The sequence below is a fragment of the Xenopus laevis genome, chromosome 5S, assembly GCF_017654675.1.
Source record: "Xenopus laevis strain J_2021 chromosome 5S, Xenopus_laevis_v10.1, whole genome shotgun sequence".
Lineage (NCBI taxonomy): Eukaryota > Metazoa > Chordata > Amphibia > Anura > Pipidae > Xenopus > Xenopus laevis.
Window position 1 is genome coordinate 33,081,410 of NC_054380.1, and position 26,084 is coordinate 33,107,493.

Consider the following 26,084-nt stretch of genomic DNA (forward strand, 5'->3'; position numbering starts at 1 on the left):
TATATATTCTTTATCCTGTTCTTTATGAAGGTACAAATATTATGATCCAGGCCAATATTCCTTAATTTAACCGAAAACCTTGAGTGTGGTACTTTATCAAATGCTTCAAAATAATGTAAGTGGATCACACCCACTGCCACCCCAATGTCTAGGTCTCTTTTCACCTGCTTGTAAAAATTATGTTAAAGGCATAAAACCATGCTGACACAAACTCTGCAACTCTGATTTGCAATATATTCAAATATCTTATCTCTTAGTACTCCATGCAAAAGCTTTCCTACAACTTGTTTCAAACTAACAGTCCTAGGGGTAGATTTACTAAGCGGCGAAAAAAACAGCGTCCACTTCGCACCCAGCGCAACACTTCGCTAGGCGACAATTCGCTCAGACTATGCCAATTCACTAACATGCGAAGTTGCGTACAGGGTGCCGAACACTGTCAACTTTTCGCTAGTGGTACTTCGGTAATGCAAGCATTTCAAAGCAAAGTTACGCTAGTGTTCATTTCTGCCTAGTGAAAATTTGTTAGAGATCTTGCGCTCAGATTAATTTGCATATGGCGGAAAATTTAAAGTGGTATGGACTTCTTTGTGTTATATGTTGCAGCAAATACTTTACATTTACACTGTTTATTACACATGTCCAGAGAACCTTAATAAAGACATAGAGTTGTTATAATGCCCTGCACATGAGCCCACTGTAAAAGCTAATGTTCCATATATTAGAAAATTTATGGAGAAAACTGGTTACCAAAAAAATAAACAATTTTTAAGGACTTTTGCAGCCTATCACTCTGTAATAAGGAAAAGTCACCAGCATTTTTTGAACTTTGATGCATTTTCCACTCGCAGAATATGATGTAAGTGAAAGAAGATTGAGGAAGATCTATGCACTCCATTGCATTTCGCCTGGTTTGAGCTGGTGAAGGCAAGTCTGGCGAAAGAGGTAACGTTCAGTAAAAATGCATTTAGTGAATTTGCTGAGTAACATCCATTCGCCAGAGCAAATAGTTGCTTGGCAATAGAGTGTGAATGACCACTAGCGCCTGTCTCTTAGTTAGCGAAATGGGCGGTGTCCATTAGTAAATTGCCGATGTCCCTGTGGGCTGTAACGCTAAAGCGAATTGACGTTAGCCACTTCGCCCTTTCGTAAATCTGCTCCCTATAGTTTACATGCTGAGGAACAGAATCCTTTTTTTAAATAGCGGCACCAGTACATTAGCAATTGAGTGTCTTTGATAAGTAAACCCGCGGGTATAGGGCCGGCCCTAACATCACTAATTTACAGGTATTGTTAATCAAGATAAAAAAGATATCCCCTTAATTAATTATAGCATGTAATATGGGGACATGCTATAATTAATTAAGGGAATATCTTTTTTATCTTGATTAACACTTCCTCTGACGTAAGTCAGTTCCCTTTAGTTAATTTATTTAATTACACCAGGTGATAGATCCATTTGCTACTTGAATTTTAATTTACAGGTATTAACACTTATGCGGGGGGAACAGTGAGGGGGCACTATGGAGGGTAGGGGCTTTCATTCGTTTGGGGGTTTAGTTCTCCTTTAAGCACTAGTGCTCATGCCCAGGTTGCACTCTTTCAGCTGTATGTCATTAAATGGATTGGAATGTACATGTACTGCTTGGATTTCTAAAGTATAGTGTATTATCTGTGATTTTTACAGTTTTCACAATAATTGGCTGTTTTGGTCAGGATTTGCATGCCTTTAGAGGACACTAATGTTCCTAGAATCAAAATTTACTGTAAAATAGACAATGCAAAAATTCTCATCAAAATAATACTGAGTAAAAGGACTTTGATGACATGTAACAGAATATCCCATGGTTAACTTCCACTTGTCATGCAGTCTTTTTACCTTTTGATATTTGCTTAAAATAGATGGTGATGTACTGAAAAGCAACATGTTTAGGGCTGTCCTGATAAAATCCTGGATAAAGTAATACAGCTGGCAAATATAAACTATGAAGTGATTATCAGGACTTTAAGATCACACTATGAGCAGCACATTGTTATAGGATATTACAGTGATAAGTGCAGGTACTAAAATAGCCTCCAGTGGGAGTGTTTTCTTATCTGGCAATATTCAAAGGGCATGTCACGTGGCTCTTGGGGATAATAGACAGCTGCCTGGCTGACAGTGAGCTGCACTTGGAAGGCAGATACGGCTGTTTAGGAGGGAGGCAAATGAATTGAGTGTGAAAGTTAACAAAGGTCATCTCTTCCAACTTCAGCATCACATTTTAATCCTTGCATCCATCCTCGTATACTGCAAACATTCAAGAACAAAAAGTTTTCTAAACAAATCAAAGTCAAAACAGACGGCCTCAACTCCAGCAGGCACAATGACCCAAGCAGTGACCAATGAAACATACAACTACACCTATGAGGTTGAGGAGTATATGAATCAAGAAGAAGAATGGGATCGGGACATGCTTTTGGATCCAGCATGGGAAAAACAGCAGAGAAAGGTTGGGAGAATGTGAAATAAGCATGTTGAATAGTTTTCTGTTTTTTGATAAAATATGTTTTCCTTATAATGTATTCTGTCATCTGTAAAGAAGTTAATATAATTCACTGGGGGGGAAAAGCTTTTGTTACCTGGGCTATTATTATGATTATTAGAGGGACAAACAATTGTTTGCCATTTTTAACAGACATTACCAGCAATCTGGTATTTACTCATAAAATATAATATGAAAGTCATTATTCTTTTCATTTTTGTGGGGTCTGAAAGTTGGTAGTAAATATATATTTTGCTGTAGTTTGATAACTGCTTATGTTTCCCAGCTGGTATTCAAAGAAAAGATGCACAAACCCTTCAGGATCTAATACTGCTCTGCACATTGATCAGATTATTCAGTTTCGAAAAATGTAGGTGGGAACTGACATGAAATGATAAATGCTCCAAAAATTTGGAATTTCTACAGAAAGATTCCAAGTGGATTCCCTAGCACTATTATTATACTGTATTTACATTATGTATATTTTAGAGGGGTTAGCACTGCTGCCTTGCAATGTTGGGATGCCAACCCATGCAGCCTGTTTTTCTTCTGTTTGCATAGGTACCCGTCTATGTTCCAGATATATACAGGGAGGTTAATTGGGAAACAGACTTAGTGTGTGTTGTTTAAATGGGATAGTGAAGTTACATTTTGAGCTTAAATGGGTCTAGGACTGGAAAAAAAAAAAAAATTTTACACAGTTGCAGCATATTTTTTCTGACCTGTGGGAAGACACCCCTTTGCAGGGCCAGGGAGGACTTAGAAAGTCCTTAGAGAGGATATGCATCTTATGAACTCAAGACCCAAGTGCTGCAAAGTAGCAAGGGCTCATTGACTATGAGTGGTAGTTGTAAATTGGCCACAGTTGTTTCCAGTTACTTAAGCCCAAACACAATGCTCTCACTTCCATTTATGTGCGCTAAACGCTATATCACTTGTCCATTCTGTCTAATAAATTGACACAGGGGAACACTAAAGCTTCCACCACCCTGAATATGGTGGTACTCCCAGGGTTCCTACTATGGTCCACAACAGACCTAAAGAATCATGCAGAGAGCCAGAAATTATGCAATCCAGACAATTTTTACTACAATGTGCATCTGTTCTGTCTAAGCACGTTAGAGTGCTGTGCGGGTCAATTTTTTCAAACCCATACCCGTAACCCGATCAGGCAACCTGGAATTTGACCCCTGTGTTCCTACTACCCAACCCGACCTGCAATAGGTCAACTTACCTTCCAACCCGAAGGGAACACGCAAAACTGAAATTGATGTCACATTTGATCAGAAGTGACGTCACTCCAGTGCAAAATCTTCCCAAAAAATTAAAAAACTGGAAGGACCACAAGGGTGGCCCACACCTTTGTTGAGTACCCTTCTGGATTGCCAAGGAATTGGGGACTTTTTGCCCAAAACCCGACCACTTTGCGGGTATTCTGCGGGTACCCTACCCAATGCAAGACATTCATTGGACATAATTGCAGCAAACACAATTCTGTATCTGACCACAATTATGCTTAAATTATTGCGGGACATGCTGCATTGTGGGTAAAAAAATCACTGCCAATTGCATTTTTTTTTTCAGTTGTACTTTGGACACTGCACTTGCTGTTCTAAACGAGCCCAGTAGTGTTCATTGTGCCACTTTGCCATTGCATCATTTATTTTCTATATTTTAATCTATTATAACCCATTCATTTATGATTCTAATGTAAAGATTTGCATTTAAAAGAATATGGGAAATGTTGATCAGTCAGGGTTAAACATTCTGATCAGTTTGGCTGTAACTAGTGATCCGAATCCGTACTGATTTGGAAAGATGAGATTTATCACACCTCGACCCTGGAAACAGTTCTTATTCGATTATTCTCCACCTAAAACCTGCCGAGTTCATGTAGAAGTCAATGGCAGAGGTCCCTTGTAGTGATGGGCGAATTTGTCCTGTATTGTTTTGCTGAAAAATTTGCCAATTTCCAGTGAAATTTGCAACACGACAAAAAATTCTCAAAAAAAAAATTCGTGAAATCCAAATTTGCCGATGAATTTTTGCAACAGTTTTAAAAACATATTCCCTGGCGGAGGAACGCGGAAATTCTCGCCTGCCAAATAAATTCACCCATCACTAGTCCCTTGAACTATTTGAAGATGTTGATAGTAGTGATGAGCTCAACTTTTGAAAATGACGCCCCATAGACTCCAATGGGAGAAAAAAATGTTGCGCGAATTTCATACATGAAAAAAGTCTGTTTTATTTTCAGAGGTAAACTCGATTCAAATTCAATTTGAGATTTTGGGTAGGGACTATTCGATTGGATTTTAGAAGTTCAAATTTTTTCCTAAATAACAATTGAATTCTGAATAAAATCAAATTTATTCGAGTTTTAAAAAAATCACATTACTCTAAAATTTGACCTTTGATAAATAACCCCTGTAATATCACATTGAACAGTAAGCCTTCCCAGCCTTTCCTGGCAAGCATTTCACATGTATGTCCTATGAGACAATCTCCTGGAAGAGAAGTGACATATCCATGCCATTGTTACTATTGTGGGCAGCAAGCGCTAGACTGTTGCCATTTGGCTGATATGCATGGTATGAAATCTGTCAACAGATGCGGGTAGCAAATGATAACGTTTGCTGGATTACAATGGATGAGATAGCTAATTTTAGCCGCAGTTGGTGAGGAATCAGTCTCCAGTAATCCAGCTGTCTTGATTTCAGATTCTTTTGTTGGAGGAAAAGCAGACATTCTGGAATCCAGTTATACGGAGAAACAATATTTTCCATGACACTTTCATTTGATCATACATGTATTTTCTCACTTGGGTGCATTTGGTAGGAATTTTGTTACAGAATCTTGGATAACTGCTGCAGTAAGCTTATCTCAACCGTTAAAGGGTTGTTCACCTTCAAATTAACTTTTACAATTATATAGAGAGTGATATTCGCAATTGGTTTTGATTGTGAGTTATTTAGGTTTTTATTCAGCAACTCTCCAGTTTGCAATTTCAACAGTCTGGCTAGGGTCCAAATTACCTGGAATATGAATATGAGAGGATCTAAATAGAAAGAGTAATAAAAAATAACAATACCCTTTGCAGAGCATTTGTTTTTTTAGATGGGGGTCAGTGACCCCCATTTGAAATGCTAGAAAGTGTCAGGAGAAAAAGGCAAATAATTCAAGAAAAACAAAAAATAAACGATGAAGACCAAATTAAAAGTCGCTTAGATTTGGCCATTCTATAACATACCAAAAGTTAACTTAACGGTGAACTTTAAGGGGCACATTTACTAAGCTTGAGTGAAGGATTCGAAGTTAAAGTTTTTTTTTTTTTGGGTACTCCGACCATCGAATAGGCTACTACGACCTTCGACTATGACTTCGACTTGGATTCGAACTAAAAATTGTTCGACCATTCGATAGTCGAAGTACTGTCTCTTTTTAAAAAAAACTTTGACTGCCTACTTTAAACCTAACGAGCTGCAATGTTAGCCTATGGGGACCTTCTCCATAAGTTTTCTAAGCTTTTTCTGATCAAAGGAAAATCCTTCAATCCATGGATTTTTCCTTCGATCGATCGAAGTATTTGCGGTAAATCCTTTCGACTTCGAAGTCGAAGGATTTTACTTCGAGAGTCGAATATCGAGGGTTAATTAACCCTCAATATTCGACCCTTAGTAAATGTGCTCCTAAGTGACCAAGCAGCTATGTTGACATCATTTGCATAGCAGTTATCACAATTTGCAGAAGATGTTGCCAAAGGTTCTATGCAGGATAGTCTTGCCAGCTTCCCAAAAACAATGTTAAAGAAGAGGCAGGCAGTGATGGGCAAATTTGTCCCGCAAAATTAGCAAAGCGCAAATTTTGACGCCCACGTCAATTTTGACGCCCGCATTAAAGTCAACGGGTGTCTGAATAATGTTGACTCACGACAGTTTTGACGCGAGTAAATATCCAAAATCCAAAATTTCTTGACGCTGGTGAAATTTCGCTGCAGTTTTGCGAACTTATTTGCCGGTGGCGAAATGCGGAAATTCGAATTTATTCGCCCATCACTAGAGGCAGGCTATTGCCCTACAATAGGACTATTTTTAGTTTTGAAGAATGTTACGTACTGTATTCAAATCACAAAAAGGGTTGGTTTGAGTACAAAGTGACTGTAAAGAATGTATTGCATTTCTTCCTGCTTACCTCTCTGGTAGAACGCATTAAAAATCAATGCAGGAAGAGCCCTAAAATTCTGTAATGACTGTTTATTGTGAATTTTTTCTTTTAGGCAAAATCATGTTTTTTTGTTTTTTTTTGCCAATCCTAAACTTTGGAAAGTCAGTGGTGTGTAAAAGGTCAAGTTACAATATTTTGCAGCTGCTACACATTAATCAGGAGGAAATGTAAGACATTTGAGGGGGATTCCCTATATGAATTAAAAATGTAACTAGCAGCTACCCTTAGCAGGAAAATAATTCCTGCATTTTTCTTTACAGAATTGTGACCAAGAAACAGTTACTGCTCTCTGGTCCAGCAGAGACTGAAATTCTATTGACCCAGCAATGAATAATAAAAAAGGTTTCCATGATTGTAAATTTCATGGCAATAATAATATATGCCTGAAAAAATGTAAAACATTAAAAAAAAAAAATTGTAAAAAAGAATTTTAAAAATCTCATGGGAAAAAAGTGGAAAAAGATCAACATTTATTTTTATTACTATATGTACAGGTTTTAGCATATTTTTCCTCGAATGACATTAGAAACGCCTGGTAATTTACATAGTAATAAATGGAATAATATTGGAACCGGCTCAGTCAATGCTAGTTGCATTTAAATATGTTATTTCTGTCTGTATACATTGCTATTGAGGAGGGATGTTTTTGTACACTGTGATGTCTATGTTTTTGTAACTAAGTTTACAGTACAGTAAATCCTTTGGAAGAACTATGGGGAGGCTTGTAGTGTTAATGATCTGACTAATATGCTGTTGTTAGACTGGCCTATCTATTAATATGTTTTAACAAGCCTTTTTAAATATACAGAACATAAAGGTCATAACACACCATGAATATGAATAACATAAGTATTGTGGTTGTCTGTTAAACTATTTTTAATCGAAAAGCATGTTATTCCCGCCACTAACTGTATGTTCTTCCAGCTAAATTGTGTGTATGACACTAGTCTTAGGACTTCCTAAACTTAACAGTATGTATTTAAATGCGAAGACTGTCTGTTGCATTTACTTGAAATTACTTATAAAAACTTAAATATTCATTTAAAGAACAAGGTCATTGCCAATAAATACAAAGTAAATTTGAGTGTGATGTGTTTTTGCATCTGGAAGTGGGTCAGGTGCCCATGAAATACCCCAAAACAGGTCATGTTTTAGGCAAAAAATCCCTGTTTTCCTGAACATGGGTTCCCTGCTCCCCACTTTAATCCCTTCACTCCAGGTGAGGAAGAAAAGATATTTTTTCTCCTGACCTGCTTTGATCCGCCTACCGAGTGAGATCAGTAATTTTCAGGGTGGAAACTTCTTTGGTGTCCTAGGTATTCTTTGCTGTGGCGGAATGATTTATAAACAAATATTTTTCTATAGCAGGAAGTTACAAAATGTGTCTGATTAACTGTAGCTGCATGTATTGACATTCTGTATGCATTACGCCAGTGCCTCCACTCTTGAATGCAAGCCAACAAGTACCTTAAAGGGGAACTCCATAAAAACAGTAAAAGTAAACATAATTTCAAGCAACTTTGCAATGTACATCAATTAGAAATAATGCAGATTTTTCATGATTTTTAATGGTTCCCTAAGCCTAGCCCTCTGCTCTCCTGCTGATCTGTCTGACTACTTTGCTTAGCTGGCTGACTACTGTTACTTTGTATCAGCAGCCATCTGTCCTTAGCCTCCATCCTCCAAACCCCACAATTCCCTGCACATGTGATTTCAATAAGGAACGGAACATCACAGTGCAATGCATTGTGGGTTATGTAGTTCCTGCATGTTGTCTGTAAGCTGTGGAGTAGTAGTTACAATTTGTAACATCAGTGTTTTAGTCCCTCCTTCCCTGCCAGGATTTCAAATGATGCAGAAAGAAAAGAACTGTTGCACAGCTGGATTTCAGCATAGAAAATTACATTTATTCATACTTTTTGAAGAAACAGGTAACTGTGATGGGTATATTGCTGTGTTATGTGGACTTCTTTATCAGTTTTTGTTTTAGAAGCTGGAGTTCCCCTTTAAACTTCCTGTTTTAACTGATGAAAAATGTACGTTATTATAAATATATTTTTTTCTTTTTTACAATAAATAGGCATTATGGACATGTAAAAAAAATAAGAAGTAGTAAGTGAAAATGATAAGGGAGTATGAGGCTTTGATTCAATTAGGCAACAATTTGACAATTGAATATTTATCGATGAGCATTTTCAGCACATTACATGCATCCTTAGTGCAGTTCTGCGTTCCATCCACAACTGCTGAGTTTCTGAACTGGTATTCTAGAAGGTGTAGTGGCTTGGATGATGCTTAAAAGTTTTTTTCAGCAGTTAGAACAGTCAGACACATATTTATTTCAGTAAATATATATACACTTGTAGATAACATTAAAACCCACTGAAAATGTTTAATTACTGTGTATTGAAAAGTAGCATAAAATTACATCTTTTTTTCTTTATAAAAGGAAGTTTTTGGGTGGACTAAAGCAGACTAGGTTCAGCTGGAAAGCAGAGTCTGTGCTTGTGTATCTTTGCTTGAATTGTTTATTTCTCAGATTCTAACATTTAGGGGCAGCTTTACTAAGGTTCAAGTGGTAAATTCGAATTTTTCGAGTTGGATTACTGGTCAGAACTCACAAATTCGAGTTGGGAAAATCCAAACTTGAATTAGAATTCAAGATTTATCATACCTCGACCCTGGGAACCACTCAAATTCTATAGGTTGCCACCTACAACCTGCAGAGTTCATGTAGAAGTCAATGGAAGAGGTCCAGTGAGCCATTTGAAAATGTTACTGACATATGTGTGTTTTTTTGGAGAAAAAACTCGAATTGAGTTCCCTTCGAATTCTATTCAAAGAATATTCAATATTCGTTAGATTTTTAGACGTTTTGAGTTTTTTCTTAAATAAAATACCATTCAAGTTTCAAGGTCATTCCAGTTCATTTGAAGTAGAAAAAAAATCGACCTTTTCTAAATGTGACCCTAAATATATTATTTTTAGACCTTTACAGCCTGGTGCAATTCACATCTAAGGAAAGCAGAAACAATGATTGAGAACATTGAAGATGATTTCAGAAATGGCCTAAAGTTGATGCTTCTTCTAGAAGTCATTTCAGGTAAGGCTCAAAGGTCTCAAAGGCTACAATTTTTATTTTATGATTTACATAACCATTATATTAAATTGTTCCCGTTAATGTAAAAACACTAGCATGTTTGATTCACCTTAAAGAATAACGATAACCTTTAAAAACACAATTCCCATATCATATCGAGGGCTGATACCTGATTTAAAAAAATGGTTGATCTTAGATTAAATGACCCCCCCACACACACACACACACTGAAATCTGGAAAGTGTCAGAAGTAGAAATCCAATAATTCAAAATGATAAAAATTCAAGAACAATAAAAAGTTGCTGGCCATTTTATAACATAATTAAAGTTATCTTAAAGGTGCATTACTCCTTTAACAGGTCATTGAGCTTTGTACTGGATTGGTCACACCATCATTAACTAGTTAACTTTTAGTATGTTATAGAATTGCTTATTCTAAGCAAATTTTCAACTGGTCTTTGTGTGTTCTTTTTTTTGGTTTCTTTTTCATTATGTGCCTTCTTCTTTGACATCTTTCCAGCTTCAAATGTAGGGTCACTGACCCCAGCAGCCAAAAAAAATTGCTCTGTGAGGCTACAATTTTATTGTTACTGTTACTTTTTATTACTTACCTTTCTATTCAGGCCCTATCCTATTCATATCCCAGTCTCTCATTTCAAATAAATGCCTAGTTGTTAGGCAAATTTGGACCTTGGCAACCAGATAGCTGTTGAAATTACGAGCTGCTACATAAAAAAATTATTTAAAAACAACAAATAACGAATTAAAATTTTCTCAGAATATCGATCATTACATCGTACTAAAAGTTAATTTAAAGATAACCAGCCCCTTTATGCCATACCATCACATGCTAGGATATGCCACCTACTATAAGAGCATTTATACACAAGCCTTAGCAGCAGATTTATTAGTAAATATATTAGTAAATATAAGTAATGATAGTAAATATTTGTCATAAAAAAGGGACTTGGCTTTGATATTTCTTACTGTTATGAAAACAGCAGACTGAAATGTACATGCAAAATCTACTCAGATAATGTGATATTGTCGGCATTACACAAGTATAACACTGCATGTTACCTACATATGGAAGATATCTTTGTCTGCTTAATAAATAAAAAGTTGAAAAAAAAAAAAAAGGACTTGGGAGATGATACTCAGGAATTTCTCATTGGTGACATCAGATGATGAAATAGATCAGAAATGGTGTCTCCAACTTTGATGAGTGAGGAAAAGAAGACTATTAGTTGGGAAAGTGGGTCCACAGTATAAGATTTTATGGTGGACCCTGATATCCCAGTCTGACACTGCCCAGGGTAGGGTTCCTTTTTAACAGACTTTTAAAGGGGCTGTGGTAAGTCATATGGAGGATTTAAGACCAAAAGGCAATCAGTGACTCTTTGGGAAAATCAGTATCTGTAACCAAAGTTATAAATACATTTACTGTACATTTTCAAAAGCAAGAGTAAAATAAAATAGTCTGTAGCAAATAATATATATCTTATAAATGTGCTTCATTGACTCCCTCTCTTATAAATTTGCTTTATTGACTCACTCTCTGGATAATTTTGCCCTTTTTCTTTGCTGCCTTTCTTTCAGTGAATACAGCATTTAAGGGCTTATGGAGTGGAATATGCCTTCATGATTTTATCTGCCAGAGAAATGTAACTCTTTCCAGCATAGCTGAGGAGCCCCATCCATTTAGATGGATCTATGAGCAGAATCCATATCTGCCTTTGCATTTCTTCTTACTGATGAGGAGGGTTAAATGAATTGTTCAGTATAAAAATTAAAACTAGGTAAATAGATAGGCTGTGCAAAATAAAAAAAATGTTTTTGATATAGTTAGTTAGCCAAAAATGTAATGTATAAAGGCTGGAGTGACTGGATGTATAACATAATAGCCAGAACACTACTTCCTGCTTTGCAGCTCTCTTGGTTTCCACTGATTGGTTACCAGTCAGTAACCAATCAGAGACTTGAGGAGGGGCCACATGGGTCATAACTGTTGCTTTTGAATCTGAGCTGAATGCTGAGGATCAATTGCAAACTCACTGAACAGTTATGTCCCATGTGGCCCCCCTTAAAGTCAATGGGACTCATTTATCAACACTGGGCAAATTTGCCCATGGGCAGTTATCAATAGCAACCAATCAGTGATTAGCTTGTTAAAGCCAGCTGCAAGTAGAACAATGAATGCAATCTGATTGGTTACCATGGGTTAGTGCCCATGGGCAAATTTGCCCAGTGTTGATAAATGACCCTCACTGACTAATTCAGAGTTAAAGACCTGAAAAGCAGGAAGTGGTGTTCTGTTATGTTAGACATCCAGTCACTCCAGCCTGTATACATTACATTTTTGGCTAACTAACTATATTAGAAACATTTTTTTATTTTGCACAGCCTATCTATTTACCCAGATCAGATAAAGCACGGCACTTTATAACCCGGAGCTCCTTCTGTTTGGCTGTCACTTTGCTACTTTCTTTCATTAGGGGAAAGGCTGCCAAAACCTGACAGAGGAAAGATGCGTTTCCATAAAATTGCCAATGTCAACAAAGCCTTGGACTTCATCTCCAGCAAAGGAGTAAAACTAGTATCAATTGGAGCAGAAGGTATTTGGAAGATTGATTCAGAGGCACAGCTATGTGCTGCTATTGTATATGCTAAGCAAACAAGTCTGGATTGCAACATTTTTAGTGCACATGATCAGATCATAGATCATAGAACTGGAAAAGCTTAAGGATTTCCTCCTTGGAACTTGGAATGGATCTAAAACATGTTCAAGATAATAGAGCACACAGGTCCTATCGGTGATATACCATTATGTGCCATTTGTTTGCATACCTTTAGATCTGCATATATTCTCACTTTAACAATCTCATTCCAAGTTTTGGCTAAACAATGTTATGACCATCAGTATTATACGTTCTGGACTGGTTTCTAGTTTGATCAGCTATCCAACCTGTCGTCCACTGCAACTCCCAGCACCCCTGACCCTGATATGGCTGTCAGCCGCAAGTGAGATTTGCAGTATAGCAACAGCTAAAGGGCTCCATCACACTGTACATCCCTGTTGTATATAAGGATTATACAAGTGTTATGCATTATATTCAAGATAAAAAGGGCAAGTGTAGGTAAATGAAATGTTTCTCTTTTTTCTCCTTAAGAAATTGTTGATGGGAATGTAAAGATGACACTGGGCATGATCTGGACAATAATCCTTCGCTTTGCTATTCAGGATATATCTGTAGAAGGTAAGACTGGAAACAAACCTGCTCTACAGGAGAGGCTGAAATATTTAAATGATATATTTTTGGGGTGGGATTATGCAGATTTAGTTAGTATTAAAGGAAATTTAAACACTCAAAAAAAAGCACTTTTTTTTATTTACATTGTTTTTTTTTTCCTTTCCGAGATATTAGCTATTTGTTAAACAGCTAAAATAATACCTATGTAACAACAGTGCCACCTGCTGGTCATTGGTTCACTGACTACAGTAGGGAAAAATAAATCTGATAAAAGTATCCAGTAGTTATATTGCTCTGCTTAGAAAATTAATTTAGAAGAGTAATCTAGTGTGTCTATGATTATTTGTAAGCTCTGCAACAGGTTTATTTTTTTTCTCAGACTTAAAAGGGGTAGTTCACATACAGATTAACATTTGCTATGATATTGAATGGGCTATTCTTATAAACCTTTAAGTTTTGGTCTGTTTTTATAGTTTTCTAGCCTCTATCTAGCATACAAAAGGGGGGTCACTGTCCCTAGAAGCCAAAAACGAAGGCAATGTGAGGCTACAATTTTATTGTTATTGTTACTTTTAATTAATCATCTTTCTATTCAAACCTCTCCTGCTCACCTTGCAGTCTCCCAATCAAACAACCTGGTTGCTAGGGTAAATGCTACCTTAGCAACATGCTGGAATTCCAATCTGGACAGCTGTGGAAAAACAAGTCAAATGATTAAAAAATTGCAACAAATAAAAAGTGAAGACGAATTGCAAATTATTTTACGAATATCGCTGTCTGAATAATACTAAAAGTTAATTTAAAGGTGAACAACCCTTTAATGCTTTTTTTCCCAAAATTAGACAATGACAAGCAAGTGATGCTGTTGTCGCAAATGTATTATATTAGCAGTTTAAAAACGATTAATATCTTGGAATACTAACGAATGTAAATTACAAAAGGGATTAGAATAGCACTCTGAGCAAACAAAATGAAAATGTATTTATTCTTCACATTCTGCACTGCTGGTTCTGACTCTTGAAAAAAACATAACAGAAGCCAATTCTTCTCTAGCCGTGATTCCTACTCCCACAATATTTGGATGCTTCTTCACAGGTCTGTTAATCGGCTGGCCCTGCATCATTATTATTTCATAAACAGCAGTGCAGAGAATAGAAAGGGCAGTATTTGCCAAGTGGACCTTCATCTTTTATTGCCAGTGTTTGCCACTGGCCAAGCGTTTCCTATTGAAAGGGAATGAGGGCAGGTGGGGAAGTGTATTTGTACTGATGTGGCTCTATTTAAGCCCAGCACTGTAGTGAATGTTGCTATTTGCAAAATAGATCTGCCATATATTGTACTTGTTATCCTTTATTTATTAGAAACCTCTGCAAAAGAAGGTTTGCTGTTATGGTGCCAGCGGAAGACTGCTCCGTATCGCAATGTGAACATTCAGAACTTCCACACAAGGTATCATCCCATTTTTTAGAAGAACATCACTTACAATACAACCTGATGATGCTGAAAATTTTCTTTTAATAAATTTGATTTAAACATTTTTTTATGTTTTAAACAGTCTCCTCCCTTTTGGCCCCTTGAGAATATGGAAGAATGTAGCAAAATTCCCTGCCTTTCAGTTAATCCCCTGTGTAATAGACTTCACCTTGGGGCCTATTCTGCAGTGTTTATTATCTATCCTTGAAAAAATGTGTATAATGTATAAACATGCCATGCCTTATTGACTGTTTATTTAAATAATATCTTGGCAACCGGTAGTTCATTCCATATATTAAAGGTAGAATAAAAATGGCAAATATGCCACATTAAATCACCAGGAGAGTCCCCCAGAAACTAACAATGAAAGGACCTGACAGACAATGACACCAGTGAACATTTAAGTATCTGCGGGCGGCTATTTCAGGCACTTTAGCTCCATGTTTTGGGCTCCTAATGTGACATAATAAAGCAAATTTTCTTCATATCAGATAACGCAGATATTCATATAATGGCATCCAAGATACTCTTGTTTAAATGAAAATACACTCAGATTTGCTACCTAGAGAATAGATTTCTGAATTCACTTTCTGCACTGTTTCATTTTAATTTTCTTTCTATTCTTTAACTGTCACTTTTTTGTTTTTGCGTTGTTTGTTGTGAAGCTGGAAAGATGGTCTTGGGCTGTGTGCCCTTATTCACAGACATCGGCCTGACCTCATTGACTACTCCAAGCTAAATAAGGTCAACATCCTTCCAAGCTAACCTGTTTGCCGTGGCCTTTATCTTCTCATCCATTCAAACCTACTAACCTGGCGTCTGTCTGACCAATGCTGTATTTCTCCAGCAAGTAACAAAGACTTAACCATTTCTGTAGGTTCAGCTTTCATTTCTGATAACTATAAAATAATACTATATTTATGAAATATAGTTTCCTGCTGTTAGTTATGTCAAGCCTGTTAAAGGACATGTAAAGCCTACATTTTCCTACCATTTATATAAGTTGGGCACACCTCCCCCATCCAAATGGCATTATTTGTACTGCTTTTATCCTCTCCATTTGCCAGCACCAATAACATTCCCCTTAAATAAAGAGAAGCTTTCACACAGGGGCCATTTACCTCTGACACATCATTAGTGCATTTATATTTGCAACGCATATGCAATGTAACATTCATGCAATTGAAGAATGCAGGCTAACACAGGCAGAATGTCCTGCTTGGATTGAGCACTGTAATGGTTACTCTGAGCTCAGGAGAACAGGTTTGAATTTAAAAATAGGAGCAGACAGCTAGAGCAGAGTTTCTATGGGAAACAGCAATGCCATCTCTTCATTGGCTGCTAGACTGGCGGGTGTGTTTATTAATCTGATTTGAGAAGAACTGAGCATGCTCAGTAGCCAAGAATGTATCCTAAGTGATTAAAGGAGAACTAAAAACCCTTTATACTAAAAATCCCTACCCTCCATTGTCCCCCCTCCCTGCTCCTCCCACACAGGAGTTAACACAAACAAATACCCCTAAGCTGGCAATTACCCCTTGTTGCAGAGTCAGCGCAGCAGAGTCCACAGTGGCCATCTTTAGCCGCTTCGGTAATCTCGGGTCTTCCGGTGCATGTGCAGTTGTTGCGAACCGGGAAAATGCTCCAACTGCCCATGCGCCAAAACAGAGCTTCCTTACTGAGATTACTGTAGCAGCTAAAGATGGACTCTGCAAAAAGGGGTAATTACCAGCTTACGTGTATTTACTTGTGTTAACTCCTGTGTGTGGGGGAGCAGGGAGGGGGGACTATGGAGGGTAGGGGTTTTTATTAGAAAGGGGGTTTAGTTCTCCTTTAAGGGGATGCTGTAGCCCTACTGTTAACCTTCTAACAACCAGAGTGGCAGGTATTTAGAGATTTCAAGAGGCTCTTCAGTTATTACATTTTTGTGTGAGGGGTTTACATGTCCTTTAAGGGGCCTTGGTTTCTATAAAAGTTACACCTATAAAGTAATGGCAGCTGTGGAATCCTGACATAAAAATGTACAACTATAAACCCATCATCCAGAAAGATCCAAATTATAGAAAGCTCGTCTCCCATAAACTCTATTTTATCCAAATAATCGACATTTTTAAAAATGATTTCCTTTTTCTCTGTAATAATAAAACAGTACCTTGTATTTGAGCCAAACCAAGATATAATTAATTCTTACTGGAAGCAAAACTAGCCTATTTGGTTTATTTAATGTTTATATGATTTTCTAGTAGACTTAAAGGGATCCTGTCATCAGAAAACATGTTTTTTTCAAAACGCACAGTTAATTGTGCTACTCCAGCAGAATTCTGCACTGAAATCCATTTCTCAAAAGAGCAAACAGATTTTTTTCTATTCAATTTTGAAATCTGACATGGGGCTAGACATTTTGTCAATTTCCCAGCTGTCCTTGTCATGTGACTTGTGCCTGCACTTTAGGAGAGAAATGCTTTCTGGCAGGCTGCTGTTTTTCCTTCTCAATGTAACTGAATGTGTCTCAGTGGGACATGGGTTTTTACTATTAAGTGTTGTTCTTAGATCTACCAGGCAGCTGTTATCTTGTGTTAGGGAGCTGCTAACTGGTTACCTTGCCATTGTTCTTTAATTTGGCTGCTGGGGGGGGTGATATCACTCCAACTTGCAGTACGGCAGTAAAGAGTGACTGACGTTTATCAGAGCACAAGTCACATGACTTGGGGCAGCTGGGAAATTGACAATATGTCTAGCCCCATGTCAGATTTCAAAATTGAATATAAAAAAAATCTGTTTGCTCTTTTGAGAAATGGATTTCAGTGCAGAATTCTGCTGGAGTAGCACTATTAACTGATTCATTTTGAAAAAAATTTTTTCCCATGACAGTATATCCCTTTAAGCTATGACATTCCAAATTACAGAAAGATCCATTATCCGGAAAGCCCCAGGTCCCGAGCATTCTGGATAACAAGTCCCATACCTGTATTAACAAACACTGTTATCCACTTTTGAATCTCAAACATGAATTCCAGAATTTCTGACTTCATAGCTTTAATCCATTCATTGAATCCTCTCTAATTACTGGAACTAAATCTTTTTTTTTTGAGGGGGGCAGGAGGGAATAGATTTGTTGGTTTAAGCTGAGCTTTTAAGGGTGTGCTTATTCAGTGTAGAATGCCTACATGCACCTTTTTAAAACCTCTATCAATTTTTTTTTCAAACAGGATGATGCTGTTGGAAACATTAACCTTGCTATGGACATTGCAGAAAAATACCTGGATATTCCAAAGATGTTGGATGCAGAAGGTAACCTTCTACTCTAGAATGCACATTTGTTATACAATTATACAATATCATAATTAACGAGGGTTGGGCACTGGTGCAGGCCGTGCAGAAAATCGGTTGATTCAAACATATATTGTAAAAAAAAAAAAATTATGTAACCCTTTTGGAAAATTTAAGAACACTAGAAGTCATCTTAGCATTCCTTAATTTGTATGGAATGATCTGGCCTGCAGTCTCTTACATCGTACCTTTGTGTGGTCCTGGACTTTGCAAGATAGCAATGGGGAAAGGAAGAGGATTATATTTGGAGAACAACCCAAGAAGCAAGTTTTTTTGAATTTGCCACTGGCTGTAATAGCCTAAGACAGAGTAGAGTCAGTTCAGATTTAGACGTATCTATCACCAAATATTTTTATTTCTCTAATCATGAAATATATCCCTATAGTCTAATATTACGTCATTTAATTCCCATGCTATTTCATAGTACGGCTCTTTCAGAAAATACTTACTTGTCATGTTCATTTCTTTTAGATATTGTAAATACTGCCAAACCAGATGAAAGAGCTATTATGACTTACGTGTCATGCTTTTACCATGCATTCGCCGGAGCTGAACAGGTATCTCACATTTGTCATTGCAGTTATCACATGGTTGGTAACAAGTATGAGGAATGCATTAGCAGCAGAATTATATTTGGAATAAGGTCTTATTCACACTGTTGTGCAAACTAAAAGTCCTTCAGTTCCCAGAATGTCCAGAATGGCTTGCAACTACTACTGACAACATTGCTGCAGCAAAGCAACTCTTGTCTTTTAGGCTAAGTTCATGCTACTACAGTTTATGTAGTGCAAAAGTATGTAATATCAAGTTATGGTTAAACTATAGAGTCACCTGAGCTGCTGTACTTTAAGAACAGTAAGGGGGTTATTTATCAAAGTCCGATTTTATCTCAACATTTTCTGCTGCAAAAACGCCGATCAAATCCGCTCAGGTTTTTTACGCTTGTTTATTATTACATTTTACCAAAAATTTGCTTTGCGGAAAAAAAAAAAATCAGATATTTTTTTTTATTTTTCATTCAATTTTCACTATTTTTTCGGATTCTTCACCCAAAAACGCCAGTTTCTTACCCTTTTTGCCCTTAAACTTCGGGGTATTGCACGAAACCCAGCACACATCAAAAAATCATTGGGACTTCTCGCATTGACTTACATGCAACTTCGACAGGTCTGAGATGCCGGATTTTCTGATTCTGACTTTTTCATCCTCGGGGTTTAATAAATTCCGAAAAATTCTTTAGAATTCAGATTTTATATTAAAAAAAAAATCACAATTTTTTTGTGATTTTTGCATTCAGAGTTTAGTAAATAACGCCCTAAATATCACGTATCATTATGTATGGCATCACCATAAACAGGCACTGTTTAATGCTTCAGGAATCAGTAGTAGGCAATTTTTCTCACTAACTGTGAAACAGTAATTGTTCAAGGAATAACATACCTCCCTTTCTGTGGGACAGTCCTGATTTTGACCGCTCAACCCGCAGTCCCGGATTATTACTGAAATGTCCCGACTTTCTCTTTGATCTCCTGCAATGAACAGCCAGAAAAAGATACAACGTTTCTAACTTAAGTGTCTTTTGGCAGAGAGCCAAGGCAGGTGCACTTTGATTCTTATGTAACAATTTAAGATAAGCAAAGAAGTAATTGTAGCAATTTAAGATAAGCAGGTCTCTTGGGGAAACTGTGACTTGCAGCTTAAAGGACAGTTCACTTTCATTAGCAAAACTGTAATGACACATAAAAACCACTAAAATGTGTTCAAACTTTCTTAACCTGCTAAACTCTGTAAAATGAACATGGTAATTAGGGGGTGTGGACAAAAAATAGGCTCCACACGACAGGTCTTTTTGTCCCTTTTTCTAGTTCCAAAATGTTGGGAGGTATGGAATTACATTGTTTTAATAGCCAGCAGTGATTTTGCATCTTGAAATCAATGTCAGTAAATGCATAACTGCTTAATTTAATTGTGTTTTTACAGGCAGAAACAGCTGCTAACCGAATCTGTAAAGTCCTGGCTGTGAACCAAGAAAATGAAAGAATGATGGAAGAGTATGAGCGACTTGCAAGTGAGGTAATGGAATTTTCAAAAGCTTATCATAATATTTTACATTTTATATTTTACATTTAAAGGGACGGTTCACCTTTAATTAACTTTTAGTGTGCTATAGAATGGCCAATTGTCATTTTCATGGTTTTTGAATTATTTGCCTTTTTCTTCTGACACCTTCCAGCTTTCAAATGGGGGTCGCTGTCCCCATCTAAAAAACAAATGCTCTGCAAAGCAAGGTTATTGCTATTTTTTTTTTACTCCGCTTTCTATATGGATCCTCTCCTATTCATATTCCAGTCTCTTATTTAACTCAGTGCATGGTTGCTAGGGTAATTTGGACCCTAGCAAACAGATTGTTGAAATTGCAAATTGGAGAGCTGCTGAATAAAAAGCTAAATAACTCAAAAACTACAAATAATAAAAACTGAAAACCAATTGCAAATTGTCTCAGAATATCACTCTCTACATCATAGTAAAAGTTAAATGAAAGGTGAACAACCCCTTTAACAACTATTGTTACGTGAAAGTTGTGTGAAATCAATAATTGTTTGTGAAATCAACAATAACTTGTTTGATATAGCTATTAGAATGGATTAGACGGACGATTCCCTGGCTGGAAAACCGCACACCCGAGAAGACCATGCAAGCCATGCTGAAGAAACTGGAGGATTTCAGAGATTATCGCCGCAAACACAAGCCACCAAGGGTGCAGGAGAAGTGTCAGCTGGAGATCAACTTTAATACTATACAGACAAAACTAAGACTAAGCAATAGACCAGCATTCATGCCCTCCGAGGGAAAGATGGTTTCAGTAAGTTTATTACCTAAACTCTGTAGGACTAATTATGAACAGTAACATAAAACTATTCTCCCATGTGCATAGTTTAATGTCATCCAGATGATTAATGCAGTAGAATTATGAATGTAAGGTGCGTAAACCCCCAAAAACATAGCAGTCAAGGGAAATCTCTGATTATTATTTTTCCTTTATTGGTAAGAAATAATTCCTCTATAGGATCCAATGCTTCGATGTCTGTTTATTGTTTCCAGTTACAACCAATGCTGTTTGGGACTGTGCTCAGTTTTTTTTATACTGAACATGTGATGAATTGAAAAATAATATGTTAAAATGCAAATGAAGAGCAAGTGGAAAAAGCAGGCAAAAAAATACCAAAATAATGGGTTATTCGTGGTTTTAAATAAACACACCTAAACCAGGCAATGTTTACATGATAGCCCAGACGGTAAGATAATAAGATGGCTATGTAAAAATTCAAATATTTCCATTGCTATGCAGGATATTACAAATGCCTGGCAAAGACTGGAGCAGGGTGAAAAGGGATATGAAGAGTGGCTGCTTACTGAACTGAGAAGACTTGAAAGAGTGGAGCACTTGGCTGAAAAATTTAGGCAAAAAGCCTCCTTGCATGAATCCTGGACTGCTGGTAACATGAATAAAAATAATGCAAGTTTTAGAAAATATACTAGAAAAATATTGGATAAAATACTGGATGTTCTCCCCCACATAAAGCTCATCAGAGTTTTTTTTTACTATAAAATCTTATGGTGGAATCTCAATTTTTTAGAGATTTATTATACCCCGAGGATGGAAAAAGTCAGACTCTGAAAATCCGGCATCTCAGACCTACTGAGGTTGTATAAAATTCGATGGGAGAGGTCCCTATACTATTTGGAAATTTTTGTGGTCTGTGCTGGAATTAGCCTGAAAATCCAACTATTTGTGACTTTTCAGGCGAAAATATTAGGGGCTTTTCAGGAAAAAACTCCAAAAAAAACGTACGATTCAGTTTTATACTAGATTTTTTTCAGTTTGTCACCGATCCGATTAAAGCATGATTTTTATTATTAATAAATAAGGATTCTTGAAAAATTCAGATTTTGATAAATAAGGCCATTTGAATGTACCATAGCTTTTTTTTTTTATTATTTTTTTTTTTTTCTGAGATTTTTTAGACATAAGTATTGTGGTACAATATATATCCATTCAATATTATACGCATGCATTTCGTCCATTAGCCATCATATGCATTACATTTATAATATTCTTTTTAATTTAAACATTAGGATAAATGCGTTATCGAATGTACCATAGCTTTAAAGAGATTCTACTGACATATGTTTACAATTTAGCAATAGAGAAAAATAGGCACCACACACACATCAAAATGATGAATCGGACGAAGTGAGGTTTATTCACCCAAGTGATCGAATTTACTTACCCGACACCCTGGGCTAGTGCTCCTATAAGGAGACAACTGCAACGGCCCGGGATTCTTCCAGCAAGCACCACGGAGAAATAGTTTTCCTGCTTCTACTTTCTTCACAGACGCATGCGCAGTAGAACGAAATAGCCAACTAAAAGTTCGGCTTTACACGCTACTGCAAATGCGCAGCCGCAAGAAGAAAGAAGAAGCCAGAAGAAGTTCGCTCCGTAGTGCTTGTTGGAATAACCCTGGGCCGGTGCACCGGCCTGGGTGTCAGGTAAGTAGATATGATCACTTTGGGGTGCTTAACTTTTGGCACCCCCAAGTATAACAGGACTTTCCATCTCCTTTAATGCAAAGCAAAAGCTGGCTATGACAGCCTCTCTGTAATAGTATTTAAATTTTTATCTTACCTTAAAATTATGGTACATAAAATGTAATCTGCATTGCAGCATAGGATAAGAAGACAACTTTTGTTATTGGTGTCTGTATGGCTGGTGACTAGTAATGGAGGTGGTAACTTACAAAAGGGTTTACTGATGTTGAGTGTAATTGTTTTGTTGTCTGTTTAGGGAAAGAGCAACTGCTGTCCCAGAAGGACTATGAGACGGCATCCTTAACAGAAGTGCGCGCCTTGCTGAGGAAACACGAGGCATTTGAGAGCGAGCTGGCTGCGCGCCAGGACAGGGTAGAACAGATTGCTGCCATTGCACAGGAGCTGAAGTATGTTCCTCTCGCAGACAAACAGCTGTTGAGAGTTTTGTTGATAAAAATTGTTTCATGGAATTTGATAATGCTGTACTCACAGTGCACAGAATTCCTAGAATAGTATGGAACGGATATTATCGCAGCCTTGTCAAAAACCTTCTGCTAAATTTAGAACTCATCATTCGGCATGGGGAAATTGCTTGACATAAAGGATCTTATACTTGATGTACTTGAATGGTTATTTTGAGGCTTTGTGCTTATTGGGGATCAAAATGATGAAACATTAAAGAGATAAACCCTCCATAACATTTTACCAAAGATTAATTCAAAAGCCTAAACTACTTGTAGCTGAATTCACCTTTATATTCACTTGTTTTTTTTTTTTTTGCTTTTCATATGATAATGTAAGGAAGGGGATGTTAGTATGGGGAAATATACAAGATGAAAAGAAATAGCACATTTGTAATTAACTTGCCAAGGTATTTACTCATCAACCAGAATTTTCTTTTATTTTTTATCATCCTTACTACCAGTCTCTTATGATTCTTTGTACTATATTCACTTTTTAACTACTTATAATTATTATTAGTCTTACTGATTACCTTTTTTACAGCCTGTGATTAGAGATGCAATTTGGTTGAAAGTGAATACCAAAATTGGATAGGGGAAAATTACAAAATTAAATTGTTTGTACTTCTCTTGCTGTCCAGGCCCTCTCTTATTCCATGCTAACTTCCAAACTGTGGTCTGGTTGCTAAAACCCCCAATATTAATTGCATTTTGTCCTGGACTAATATTGTCTAATCAATAATAAAAGATAATATGAAGATGAACTACTCATTTAAAAATGTCTGGGGATTTTTCAAAAATACATTTTTGAAAATGTATCTACAATCTGAAAATTCTTCTAGATTTCTCTCAACTCGTCTTATATCTGAGAAATGCCACTGTCTAAAGTTTTCTGGTGGGCTCACGGTTTTATGTTTTCTGGTGGGCCCAAGGTCTAAGGGTTTCTGGTGGGCTCCTGGCATCCCAGTCCGACACTGGTTGTTTTCAATTTGGGATTATTATTATTTGTAAACTTGAATATTCTCGAACATGGAGACATCTAAGAGAATTTTTCTTGCATTACGCAAGGTCTCATAAAATTTAAATGTCAAATAAGTCAAGAATCCTCAAGAACTCTTAAGTTTTGAATAAGTGAAGCTGATATGCCTGTTTGTTTGAATGGATCTGGGTAGCCTTGAGTTTCCTAATTTTTTCATTAAATAAACCATCAATTGAAATTTTCTATTTAGTTATTGGTAAAACTTTACATGAATTGCTGTTATGCCATACACATACTAATAATTTATATTATAAGTGCATGTGTAGCCAGCTTTACATAGGCATAAGTAATTAATTCATAACTAATTATGCATAATTGTTTGTTATGTACCATGATATATAAATAAATGATAGTTCTCCGGCATGGAGCCCTGTACTTACTGCCTCCGCTATGGCAGGAGGTAAAAACAAGGCTACAAATGACCCCCCGGGAAGTTTTCATCTTCTTTGCCATATGTCCTAAAATAATTACTTGAATCATGTTGGCCTAACTTTGCACTAACCTGTTTTACATATATACAGAAGGTATCCATAGGTTTTTTTTCACTATACAATATTGTTCTATTTCCTAGTGAGCTTGATTATTATGACGCAGCCAGAATTAATGAAAGATGCCAGAAAATTTGTGACCAATGGGATCGCCTTGGAACTTTAACACAGAAAAGAAGGGAAGTTCTAGAGGTATCTTGATCCTAATAATGAGTCCTAAAATGTATTCTAATATGAAGAAAGATAACTAACTAGTTAAGCTGATTCTTCTTTCTGCTTTTCTGAATAAAGTGGAAGATGCAAAGTATGGGGCACAGACAAAGACTAGGTGTTGCTTCCAGGGCTCCATTTTGTTTGCTCCTAATTTATTGCAAATGTAGCCAGTTGCACCCAATTATGAATAATGTACATGTGTTTGATTTGTGTTTTCATATTCTTAATTTAACTGCAGTTCATTTATCTCTCTTCTTGAACAGCGAACTGAGAAGCTCTTAGAGACTGTTGACCAACTGCATTTAGAATTCATTAAGAGAGCTGGACCTTTCAACATCTGGATGGAGGGAGCAATGGAGGATCTACAGGATATGTTTATTGTGCACAATGTAGAAGAAATGCAGGTGCCTTGATTTTCATTGACACGAATGCTTTAATAAATGTAGCTACAAGAAGAAATAAGAAAAACCTCAAAACTTTAGTTCATCACAGCAGAAAATGTTACTGTGTGTTTATTTCCATTTTACTATTTTCCTGTTTCTTTGATATGGGTGTAGCCATTCTATATCCAGCAAGTGAACAAGATTGCCCACAGATAACAATACATCTACTTTTTTCATCATTGCATTTAAATCTCTTTTTTTGAGACACAGTAAGGAGAGCCTGTTGCATTTATACTATCTTCAAAAACTCTGTTATTATCTGTCACATTAGAAGTTCATATTCTATATGATTTAAGTGTTGACATTGTTGTCTGTTTGCTCTTTTTGTTTGGCCTCAGTCAGGACCCCCATCTCTTTAACTGTCATAGCTATATTAGGCAAAGTCCTTCTCAGGCAACAGTGTAAGACATGTAACTGTGCCTTTGAGATAAAGAGTAACTGATATAGTCTTGCTACATGAGTGTTCATACCCTGAGGTATCTACACACCAAGCAACACAGCAGATATGGCTACTGCAGTTTTGCCAGAAAGAAAGTAGAGACAGTGAAATTAGAACTAGGAAACACACTTCCTTACACTAAAGATGAATATAACTTTGCAGAGATTAAGGTCATTACTTATATATGAGTATATGTACATTGTCCCGCATTGTTCATTAATGTATGGACAGCAGGTTTAGGGAAAAATAAACACTAGTCCGTAATGTTTAAGATACAATAGGGTGTCCATTTTTTAACAATCACATTTTTTTTCCATGAATCTCAAAAAAAGTGTTTTTTTACTATATTTCTAAAAATTTGAGATTTAAGTGTAAAAAAACCTCTCATGCAAAACTTTGCCAAGTAAAAGCTGTCACAGTGCTGTAAAAGTGAATGAGAACGGCGCTGATTCTACTGGACCGATTTAAATCTATTTGGAGTTTTAGAGGGTTTTTGGATTTTCTT

The 26,084-nt window shown here is 36.6% G+C and overlaps 1 protein-coding gene across 1 annotated transcript in view; it reads left to right on the plus strand.

Annotated features, from left to right (window-relative positions):
• Positions 1 to 2,178: 2,178 nt before the first annotated feature.
• Positions 2,179 to 26,084, plus strand: part of actn2.S (actinin alpha 2 S homeolog) — a 30,813-nt gene continuing 6,907 nt past the window's right edge. Inside the window, 14 exon segments of the mRNA NM_001091629.1 lie at positions 2,179 to 2,492; positions 9,738 to 9,852; positions 12,345 to 12,464; positions 13,020 to 13,106; positions 14,462 to 14,549; positions 15,239 to 15,317; positions 17,783 to 17,864; positions 18,375 to 18,460; positions 19,884 to 19,976; positions 20,536 to 20,766; positions 21,253 to 21,400; positions 22,753 to 22,903; positions 24,568 to 24,676; positions 24,961 to 25,101. Of these exon segments, the coding sequence (NP_001085098.1) occupies positions 2,367 to 2,492; positions 9,738 to 9,852; positions 12,345 to 12,464; positions 13,020 to 13,106; positions 14,462 to 14,549; positions 15,239 to 15,317; positions 17,783 to 17,864; positions 18,375 to 18,460; positions 19,884 to 19,976; positions 20,536 to 20,766; positions 21,253 to 21,400; positions 22,753 to 22,903; positions 24,568 to 24,676; positions 24,961 to 25,101 (1,656 nt within the window). The 5' untranslated portion in view covers positions 2,179 to 2,366.